At 35.8% G+C, this 12,007-nt stretch overlaps 1 protein-coding gene across 5 annotated transcripts in view; it reads left to right on the forward strand.

Annotated features, from left to right (window-relative positions):
• Positions 1-10,226, forward strand: part of Tafa2 (TAFA chemokine like family member 2) — a 463,344-nt gene extending 453,118 nt beyond the window's left edge. For 4 of the 5 annotated variants that reach the window (XR_003837826.1, XM_029482930.1, XM_021174838.2 and 1 more), the window contains one exon: positions 7,921-10,226. Coding sequence is in view for 3 of the 5 variants with exons in the window: in XM_021174838.2 (XP_021030497.1) it covers positions 7,921-7,932 (12 nt within the window). In the remaining 2 variants the exon portion in view is untranslated. The remainder of the gene's footprint in view (positions 1-7,920) is intronic. The other variant, XM_021174837.1, reaches the window with a different exon arrangement.
• The last annotated feature ends 1,781 nt before the right edge of the window (positions 10,227-12,007 follow it).

Genomic DNA, 12,007 nt, shown 5'->3' on the forward strand with positions numbered 1-12,007 from the left:
CATGTATATATACAACATAGATACATATGTGTGTATATATATACTCATATATATACACATATCTATACCAAGTATATATATAATATTATATTATATATATATATATATATATTTACTTTAGAAATTTGAGACTAGTGAATTATATTATTGGGAAGGCCCACAGAAGATAATAACCAGGCGATGGTGGTGTGGGCTGGAGGTGCATGTGTAGTCAATGCATCCTGCTTGTTAAGCATCGTTATCTATGATGTTCTTTCCTTTAGAGAGTGGATTTTAACTTTGCAATGCATAGAAAGGGATTTGAAAAATTACTACCACATATGGAATGATCATCACTGAAGCTAACTGAATGGGAAATTATGATAGAACATGTCCTTCTTCTAGAATGTTCTCAAAATATTCTGACTTTGTGCTTCCACAAGTCACACCAAGAGTTGTTTTTTTTTTTGTTTGTTTGTTTTTGTTTTTTGTTTTGTTTTGTTTTTTTTACATGACAGCACCATGTTATTTCTTTGGACAGGTGGCCCAAGAAAATGTTACAGAAAGCCATTTCATTTGTAACTCAAACCAACCAGAATTTAAGAGAAAATGTTTTTAGCATCCCAAACCAGTGCAAAGGATGCTTTCAAGTCCAGTTCTGTTTCCCAAGTCCTACTGGCTACAAGCTAATTCTGAAGCACAGTCTTTGTCCTCTATTACTGCTCCCATTTGCTTTGACTGCAGGGAGACTGAAATCCTTGAGGAGTATAGTTCTTGACGAGGCTTAAACTTTAAGTAACACTTACTGCAGAAAGTGGGTAAAAACTATCCATTCAAATTATTCTGTATAAATGAGAGGTGAATCCTAAAAAAACCAATGTAATATCAAATTTGACAGGTGAGGCACATTCCAATTGAACTAAAAAGAAAATATCTTATGGTCTCTAAACTTTCTGGTGCTAGAATATATAATTCTTATCCATAAAAAACCTACCCAGATTCTCCTCAGCAATTACTTTCCTGTCTTAAGTTTGTTTTTTAACTTTCTAAGATATTTATCCTCATCTTATTGCTTCTATACATGATCTAAACTTATTATTGTCTTTCTGTGACAGTGTTCCCACCAGAATCAGAGAATGGGGTGGGTGGGGGAGATGTAAAGGACACCTCTCACTAACACATTCTGAAAAATGCCAACGGTGTGTCTTAGACACCCAGTGAATGACAAAATGAAGCACAGTTCATTTGCTAATAGCGAAGTCAAACTGAGGGTGAGTTTTCTGTACTGAAGGGAGAGTGGTTCCTAAGACGCACACTCACACTCATCCGCCTCCAGGAGGCCTGTAGCAGGTCTCAAAGTTCTAGGAAATAGGCTAAGGCCATTGTTCTGAAGATTCTATTCCTGTAGGAAGACTTCATCTGCACAGCTCGAAAAGCCCAGATATTCTGTCCATGAAAGTAATTCCCTAGTGCTGCTGTTCTATACGATAATAATCACATCTTTTAGAAAGTTAAATACAGAGTGGCATTGTACTGGTTGGGGCTGAGAGAGGAGTTAGGAAACTCAGTCCATGTGACAAGGTTGGCAGCTCAGAACTCGACCAATTCAAGAGACTTTAAAGTTCTAAAACTAGCAGGCAGCAATGTTGATGTAAAACAGTCTCCCTAGACTCATGCAAAAGCTGTCTCAGCTCTCCTCATTTACCACAGTGACTCTGCCAGAAGAGAAGAGGACTCTATGCCACATCTGTTTCCAGGCGAGCTCACCCTAATTATACCTAACCATAGCCCTAATTATACCTAACCAGGATTAGTTAGCTATCTACAGTTGTCTGAAATGCTCTGGGTCATCTGAAATGACTCTTCTGAATTACCCAAGTCTGTTAAAATAGTCAAGAATTTAGTGAGATTAGCTGAGCATAATTCAAGATCATTCAGTAGTCATGCTTACTTGTGCTGAAGTATCGAATAGACAGCTTTTACTAGCCCAGCTGTTAGAATAAATGTCAAGACTGATTCAGCCTTAAAGTTCTCTGCAAGAAAAATTAAGCTGTGGTATGAACATATAGTGTTTTTCAGAGCTACGGATACTACAGGTATTACTGTGGAAGTAAGATATATACTTAATTTAAATATTTAGATGAGTATATTTATGAAAAGGAATTATTTACCCTGTTTTGTGCAATCCCTCGTCGTCGGAACCTTGAAGCTATCTTGGGTAGCTTGTTTGTACATGCATATTTTTGACAGGCAGGTGTCTTCTGTTTTTGTGACGCCTTATAATATAGCATGCTTTTAAGATAGGGTGAGTATGTTCATATACAGTTATGACCAAATTAATGGCAGCTTTTCTCTAGCTTAAATGAAAAACCCTGTTACTGCGGAATAATAACGTTTTAATTGCACATTTAGTGTACAGATAGCAGAGCAAGAGCTGCATTCAGATACTTGTAAGAGGTACATTAAAAAAATTCATTTGCAGTGCGCAGCTATTCTGTTCCCAGGAAGGAGCAGTCCATTCGCATCAGCACTTAAGATTAGGAAGGGATTCTGTCGCTCCTTGGGCCTTCAGTGAGCAAGCTAAATTTGCTGGAGTGTTAGTGTTAAATTGTGTCTATTTGGGACGTTATTAAGCAGCTATTATAAAGGTTGGACACAGATTGCATTTAAACCTGCTTCTTTCTCTCAGAAATACTTCCACGCTTCCCTGCCTTCCACTTGCTTAAATAAAACATGTTCATTAGTACAAAAAATAAATGTTTTGCTAATGACATGGGTATTTTAGAGAAAACTTAACTCCCTTTGGAATGAAATTGACTCTACTGCTCAAACACAGCATCTTCCCCATTAATGTGTGTATGAGACTTATAATGACAGGGACATAAATGCTATTCCTCAGTACTCCATAACAAGATTATAATGACTATGTTGGAGAAAATAATATGTTATTCTGTAAACAGCAGAAGAATCACCGTGATGCTGTACAGAGCTGGAATTGATTTCACAATTTTACACAAATTGCAACCTGAACAAAGGTGTTTAAATAGTGTTCCATTAAAGAATAATGATATCAGAGACATCAGAGTGACCCTCAGTGTGGCAGGGCATCTTCACATCTGCATTTCCTTGTTGTATAATCATGTTGCAGATTTTATTTCTGGAAAAAGTGTGGCCTTGATTTTTTAAATATATGTCCAGCGTACAAAGTCTGGTGGAATATGGCTCATAGAAAACACAAAGAGAGAAGTAGAAAAGGAAGGGAGATAAGAATCTGAGAGGATGCATAATATATGCCTAATAATAGGGGCAAAACAAATTTCTATGTGTATATAGATTCCTTATAATGGTTTTTATTTTTCACTATAACTTACTGAGTTGAATTAGTGCTTTCCATATGCACATAGACATAGAGTCAATCAACTCAGTATGGGAAATGTTGAAATGATTGTGTCTGAAAAGTGGTGGTTACGCTGTAGGTGCTAATGAGTGCCTGTCACTGTCTTTGGCACATACAGATCTACACTTCTTAGCTCAGTGCTTAAAGTGCACATATCAGATATAGTTGCCTTATAAACACTGGCTGCCTGACACTGTCCTTAGCACAGACCTATACTTAGCTCATGGTCATGGGATGCAAATTTTAGAGTCTGATCTGTACCTGGAATCACATCAAATCGTCTGCAGAACTGACAGCCTGGTGCCACAGATCAATCATTTAATTATTATTTTGTATCAAAATTGTCTGAAAAGATATTTTATTTTACCCAAAACTATTAAAGAGTGTGAAATTCTTAACAGATGACTTTAAAAAACAGTATTATTCGAAGAACAAATTGCAAGGTGAGTTACTATAGGAAACCAAAAAACAAACAAATAAACAAACAAAACCAATAATCCCAATCCAGTCACTCAGTATTTCCAGATAAACAAGCAGTGACAACACTGCCTGATGAGAACTCTACATGTCACCTTTGTGTCTTATTTGAGAATTATCACTAATACCACCTGCTAATTTTTTAATGCATGTATTGGGATGGACTCTTTGCAAGGGATCTTTGCTTTAATTATAGTAACAAATGAGTGTGGCAAGGTAATAATATTGTTCTATGATTATACATGGGAAGATTAAATAATGTGTTCAGTCCTAGTTTTTGAAAGCCACAGGGCCTGGATTTGAACCCAAAATCTTCCTGCGGAGGTCACACTATTTCCATATTGTCTTCCACCAGGCTCCGCTCCCAATTATTACCCAGTTAGTAGAACTTGGGAAGCAAGGAAAGTTAGACCTTATGAATATAACATATTAAGATTCTTCCATGTTGCTTAAATACATATAAACACTTGGAGAAAGAACAGATTTGAATGTCCTTCTATTGCTGAATTTGAAGAAAAATGGAGGATATTTAAGTATTCAAAGCATAAAGTGCAGACAGTATAAAAATAACTGACTTTATTCATTTCAGAATTAATTAGTATCTTATGTGTTGCTTGCTTGTTTTTATTTTCTGAAAGTGGTGAGTCAATTTGACACACATATCTAAGAATCTAAGCAGATATCTGGAATAGATCGGTTGGACTGCTACAACGGATGCTTCGGTCCTTAACACCTAGTTTCATTATTACATTAGCTTCTTCATCTTTCAGAGTCACTTAAACATCGCTTTGTTCTTGACACTGCGTTACTGTTATTACTACTTTTTCACCTGCATATAGCACACCAGCCAATAGGCATAACATAGGATTGTGTTAAGAACAGCTGTATGAAACATATGACTCCTGCAAAGGCAGGTAGAGGCCCTGAAGCAGCAATTATGACATCTGGTAATGGCATAAAACTGGAATCATCTCTCTGTCTCATACAGCATGTTGTGTCTATAGCCCCTTAGAACAAGAAGGTGGAACACTGAGATTTTTCCATCCTGAAACCTCCTATTATAATAGGTGAAAACTTGCTAAGAATATTTTAGGAATTGAAGATTTTACTGTTCAATTGTTTATCAAACATAAACTTTTAGTGTGAAGTGTTATATTTTAGCTCTAAAAATAGGGTATGTTTATGTGGTATCTTAATAACACGTCCTTGTTAAAATGCTCAGTTTGTATACGCATTACTTGAGGAACTCTTATATTGCCAGAAAACCCCAACTTATAGATTACAGCAGGTAATATAGTATTTATCTTCATCCCATAGTGAGCCAGAATTCAAAGTTGATCATTTGGACATTTTTTAGTGAGCACAGAAATTGTTAAATGGTTGATTTTTCTTTGCTCAGCTTTACTGATTTCATTTTTAAATATCCTGTGAATTGTGCTTATTAGGTGACTTAAATTGGAGATGGTTATCTATACTCATGATAGTGTTTTATGTTTAAAACAGTATATTGAAATATATCTGAAAATTTGTATGTCTTACCGGTTCTGCCATTACATTTGGTATAAAACTAGAGGTTTCCAGAGGGCGTGCTGATATATGCTCATGTGCATAACTTATTCTATAATGAAAAGGGCAGACCCTGAGTTTACCTCCATTTGTAGCCCTCAGACTTATCTGGATCTCTGTCTAAGACATCTTCCATTCTATTTCAATGTCTCTTCTTTCATATCTGAAATTGTTATTTCGTGGTGTTTAATGCTGACAAAACTAGATGTTTCTACAGGCATTCTGATGCTCAGTCCTCACAGCAGATGTTAACATCATCATCATCTGCATTACATATATGAGGAAACTGAGAGATAGTCTGAAAGCATCCCCACCATATTCACTTTGATCCTGAGTGTCACGTGTCTAACTATAATCTGTCTGAATCAAATAGAAGGATCAAGTCTAAAATAGACTGTCCACTGTTATTTGAAACGAGAAATTATCTTGTTGGATACTCCTCATCTCAGAAAACTAAGAATTGAACTAAGATTGAACTAAGAATTCTGTACAAATCTCAATGTGAGGAAAAATTCTTTATGTTTCAGTCAATACTTATTAGATAGTTATTTCTATACAACTACCCCTTATGGTCATGTTTAAGTTTTTTGGCTTTTTAAGCTATTATTTTTCACCAAGAGATGAAATGCATTACAAAATTATGCATTTATGATATCATGTATGTATATATTTATACTTACTTGCATATGTATGTCCGTGTGGATATGTATATTTATTAATGGGTATGTATATACATGCACACAGAGAGACCTTCAGAGATGTAGGAAACATTGGTTTTGTTTAAGGAGGTCTTTAATATTGTTTGTTTTTTAAATTATCTGAAGACAAGGCTTTAATTCACACACAAAAGGCCAACAGAATTTTCCCAAAGGTTTTTATAAACCAACAGCAACAAATATTTACCTTCAGATAAAGAAATAATTATGGATTTTCATAGTAGCCTTCAGGTGACTCAAAGTTGAGGCTTCAAAGCAGCTGGGCACCCACCCTGCCTTCTTGTCTTAGGGGCCATGCTCTTCTACTCTTCTGTCTTATCTCCAGTATCCTGCCTCATTGCTTCATTAGGTCCTTCCTGAAACCCATCCATTCTTCTCTCTCAGTCTTTACCTTTACTGTTGTTTCAACACCAGTTTCACAAATATATTCCCCAGGTTATGCTTAATCATTTTTCTAACCAGGAAGAAAAAAGTTTAAGAAAATGTAGATGAGCACTGAATGGCAGACAGCCTGCTGAGACTCTGTCCTTCCTGAGATGTTTTCACTGTCCATGGTCTCTGTAATTCAACATGCCCTTCATGCTGCAACCACCCAGTAAAGAGGGGCAATGGGATATGTAGCAGTTGCCCAAGACAAAAAGACAAGATAGCTGTCCTCGTGTTTTAAAAACATTTTGAATTTTGCACGTCTTTTTGTAGTGCAACTTGAGATTAGCTATGGTAGAGTAAAGTCTAGAGTTACCTTATTATTGAGTTTCATACTTCCATTTTTTTTTCATAGCACATCACAAAACAACAAAATGAAGCAGCCTTTTAAAAGACCACCTTATCAAAGGCTAAGCAGCCATGTCATGTAATGAAATAAAACCAGGTGTTCACATTAATTTTAAAACCTCACATTTTGTAATACCCATTGGTGGAGAATAATTTCTAGGGGGTTTTCTCAGGGGAGCCTCTCTAATGTTAGTGTAAAGTGGAGAGCACACTAGCACAGCAGTAGTTTTGTTTTGTTTTGTTTTGTTTTGTTTTGTTTTTCTTATATCACTACTGCAAATGTAAATAGCTTATTCCTAACACATTCGTTTCATTTTGTTCATATATATCATATTAATAGTTATGAGATTTGTTGTGAATCTTCCTAATTGATCCAAATTGCATTTAAAAAATACAATTAATTTTATGAGAAGATCTGCACACTTTGAAATTTGGGAAGCCACGGCGCTGTTCTTCATTCTTTGCTTCCACAAACATTCTTCTGATCAAACAGAGATAATATTTTCATAGAACCTACAACAGGTTCTTATAGCATCCACCCCCCCCCCAGTTTTTATGCTATTTTGAGAGCACATTTTTTAGAATGAGTCTTCAAGGGTTGAGGGCATCCTCTGAGTGAACTCTAGCAACGAGAGTTGTTTCTCTACGGAGATCTACAGATGACAGGCACCTGTTGGTCTTCACAAATGAGAGGATTCTCAGAATCCTTCCCCTTCAGACAAAGGAACTATTTCCAGTAGCAAATATCTTTGTCATAGTTGGCATTTGAAATAATAATGGAAGTTGCTTTAAGAATATTTCAAAATGACAGAAGGAAAACATTCCTCTGTTTTTATAAGTATGTGAACTTGGGTGTCCCAGAGAATTCAGTGATGTGTTTGTTACAGTGAGTACCACCTAGCAACTATCAGTGAGTACCACCTAGCAACAACTATCAGTTACTCTTTACTAGTACCGAGACTGTAGATTTATTATAGAGTGTTGATCATATTTTTTTTCCTTCCTTTCCAGGTAACCCATTAACCACTCCTAAATCAAATAATACTCATGGCTGGGTTCATGGAGACACAAGAATAGAAACTGGACTCCTGCAGTGACCTTGAAGATTTTTATACTGCTTAGAAGAGACATTTAAAATCCATTTCCAAGGAATTCTATGGCTTTTCATCTACTCCTTAGTGAAGCTAAGACTTTACACACGTCTAAAGTGAACTTTGGGTCCTGAAGACTTCATCAGCTGTGAACTAAAGCTTGGCTCACAACACTTCTGAGGGAAGGGGACACTGTTCTCCACGGAGCTGGGATAGAGTTGGTTTTCTGGGGTGACACCAGAGACTGTCACCTTTAAGGTTCCTTGCTTCAGCTGTGGCTGTTCTTGTGTCTGAAGCTACTTCCCAAGCTCACTGTCCTGTCATTGATGTGCTCCTGGCTCTTTTGTTCCTTGTCTAGTAGGGCTCTGCGCAGCTTTGATGACGTTCCCTTTGCAAACTCTTCCGGCATGGCATAGACAGAGGCAATTATATTGGTATTCTAACCTTGAAACTCTGAACGCCTACATGTTTTAATGTCTTACTCTTGCCTCTGTGAAAGGAATAGAAGTATTTACCCATTGATAATGATAATCATTGGCAAATCACAGTGATCTGAATATATCCCTCATATAAGAATGTGTAGGCGACCTGACACATTTACCCAAGGCTAACATGTGACTGCAGCTCTCTGAGGGTTGAACAGATAGCAGTTAGGATTGGATTCTGATTCCCATTACACAGTGCTCTGTGCCTCTAGTGCACCCTTCCTTCCAGGGTTGTTTTTTGTTTTTTTGTTTTTTTTTTAAGTGTACTTTCCTTTTTATATTTCCTTTTACTTTATTTCACAGAACTCATCAGTGTACAGTCAAGTTAGCAGAGAGCTTTTGATTTAAAAAAATAAAATAAAACCCGCCAGGGATGCATGTACTTCTCTGATTTCTCATCACTTCCATTTTTCTTTCTGTCTCATTTTAAGATCGTCTCTTGCTCGATCCCAATGACTGCTTGAATGCTTATATATTTGTTCAGTCTATGGATAGAAAAAACAAAACCTGTTGATTTTCCTTGACCACAAAGGTCTAACTACTCACTTATGGTTGTTCCATTCAAACAATTCTTGGCCAGTATTTTGTCCATATTTTCACACCCTAAAACTTGTGATTTTTGGTTCTTCGTGGTTTTTCTTACAAATATTTAAAGGCCTTAAACATTGATTTACCTTTTTCTAAGTTATTACAGAATGTATAATTTTGTACGGCGTTTATTTTGTTTCACTTGTGATGTGGGTGAACTTCGGAACAGTGGGTACTGAGTTGCCACCGTATAATAATAATACCATGTAAACCTATAGTTTGAAGGCATATAAAAGCAAGGGTTTTCCATGTCTTAATTATTTTAGCTTGATCAAAAGATGTTTCACTGATCATCCTATTAGGTGGTCCATCATTTTAGTAAAAGAGTGAAGATGTTTGGGACTTCTTGTATTTCTAGAACTCACTGACAAAGCCAGTTAACCTTAGGTTGGTTTCTAGGGTGGAGGTTCATATATTCTAGAGGAGAATTTGTATCTGTTAGTCTGTAACAATACTCAAAGGGTCGCATAGTAACTAGGACCTTTGGTGGGAAGAACAGCTAAAAGTGCAAAAATCTGTTAAAAAATTAAATTGGAAAATGACACTTTTAATATTGATTGAAAGTCAACTGCCTCATGAAACTGTGGGACAAAGTGATTCCTGACTCACTTTTAATTGCATAAAACCAACTGGGTGGTTCTACATGGGTTTTGTAATGGGTCAGTTCTACAGAGTCAAAAATGTAAGGAGTAACAGTTATGTTGGACTTTCTCTGTCAAACAAATTATCACTACTTTCTTTGGTACAAAATGAAAAACTATCATTTTGTATATTATGAGTTTATCCTAGGTTGGTTTGAAATTATGGATCATGCTTCTCATTGCGAAATCTATGTCATTTAAAACAACACTGGAAATTCTGTATTATATAAAAGTGTAATACATGCATATGAATAGAAAAAAATAAATGGAATTTCAAATATATGAACTAGAATATTCCCAGTAGATTAATGTTGTGACTATTCAGAAAAAAATAAATAAAATTGGAATATAAAATAGACACTCACTTTCACAAGTACAATTTGGAAAATCTGATTTCTTGTATCTTATTTTAAAAGTACCCTAGTTAGTAACCAGTACAACTCTGAAATTAGATGGAAACTGACAAATTTTTCAATCCTCTTTTAATAAAATTCTGTGCTTAACTTTCCATTTGCATAAGGGTCTAACATTTGACCTGCTTCTCAGGAAACTGTGAAATCAGGCATCAACACCTGTGATGTCCTCCTGCAAAGCACCTGTGAACACAAATGCAAAATCCACCTCATAACGAGAGCTGTAAGTATAGCTCACCTTAGGAAACACAGGAGAGTAGAAGTATACATCAGTACCATGTCTTAAATATCTTTGAAAATGCCTCTTTATTCTGAAATTGTTTTAAATTCACAAGAAGCTACAGAAGATAGTGCAGGGTGTAGCTTTCTTCTTTCTCATCTGGTCTTTCCCTTGGCAATAATAACGTCATTCAAAACCATAATACATTGTCACAACACAGAAGCTCACATTGATGTAAAACCACGACTCAAAAGGTGGTTCATTCATATTTCTGTCAGTTTTCACAGTTTTCATATATACTCTCATCCTGTGAAAGTGCATTGGTGACATTCCACTGTAGGATCCTGGAATATGCATCAGAAGTGAATGTGAGTACACAGACCAATAAATGACTGGTTAGTACAACTCCAAAGTTCCTAGTTTTAGAATAACAACTTACAGCTTTATTTTATTTCATTTATACATTTTTTGTTGCTTTGATAGAAAGATTGTTTAACTCCAAACAGAACTATATGTGATTTTAAATTTGGTATTGTTTTGAAAATGTAGGAAGAGGTTGAAATGAAAAGGCTCCCCCACCCTCACCAGGAATAACTAATTGCCTTTAGTATATATGATTATATACAGTGTCATTCAGTTAATTAATTTGTGTCTGTGTTTAACCTAGTACCTAGGCAAAATGAATATATGCTGATGGAAATTTTATGCACACATTGATATTTATATGTGAGATAAAGAAAGATGCAAAAAATATCAAGTAGGAGACTTATCATTCTGTCTTTCTTGCTTTGATTCACTAATTTACATGGAATTATGAAGATACTGGGGACAATGGGTAAAACACTAGAAATGTAGACAGACATACATTGCATACCTAGGTGCCCATGACAGAACATTATTGTTTTAGTCAGGTAAAGTTTTGCCCTTTTTTTTGTCCTCTGTATTGCCTTTTTCTCCCTCCTTTCTTTCTTCTTTTGTTTTGCATATTAAATACATTAGCAGAATATGTATATGTACATATATGTGCGTTTATGTATTGTGTTTGTGTTTGTGTATGTCTTCACGTATATATGTATGAGTGTATGTATTGTTTTGTGTATTTTTTGTACATACACAAATGTATACGGATTTTTGTATATATACACAAACACAAATATGGGTTACTGGTTAGTTTTGTTGATAAATTTTCTTCTCAGTTGTCTTGATTTTCACTCTGCAGGAATATGGAATGGGTATGTCAGTCATCCAGCACTTAACTGACAGCTTGTAAGCACAAGTATATTTGACCAGATTGAGATTTTGGATTAGTTGAGCTTTATTCTTGAGAACGGCTTTTCAAATCAGGTCAACGCAAATTTTCTGCATGTTGTTCCTGTGCCTATTGCTGTGCTATACAGTGGGGAAAGTGGATAAATGGTTTTATTGGCGTTTCAGATTTGTTCATCTTTGTTTCAAGGTGTCTCTGTTTCCTACATGAGTGCCTTGAACATGTTTCTAGATGGTCCTTTCTGGCCTGCAAAACAAACTTAATTCAGGATGGATGCTCATGAACAGGATGACACACTTGTAAAGTTAGGGTTTACAACTCTTGGCAAAATATGCTCAAATGTCTCGAAAGGAATAGAGTGTGAACATGAAGAGAGAGAGAGAGAGAGAGAGA

The sequence above is a fragment of the Mus caroli genome, chromosome 10 (genome assembly GCF_900094665.2).
Source record: "Mus caroli chromosome 10, CAROLI_EIJ_v1.1, whole genome shotgun sequence".
Taxonomy (NCBI): domain Eukaryota; kingdom Metazoa; phylum Chordata; class Mammalia; order Rodentia; family Muridae; genus Mus; species Mus caroli.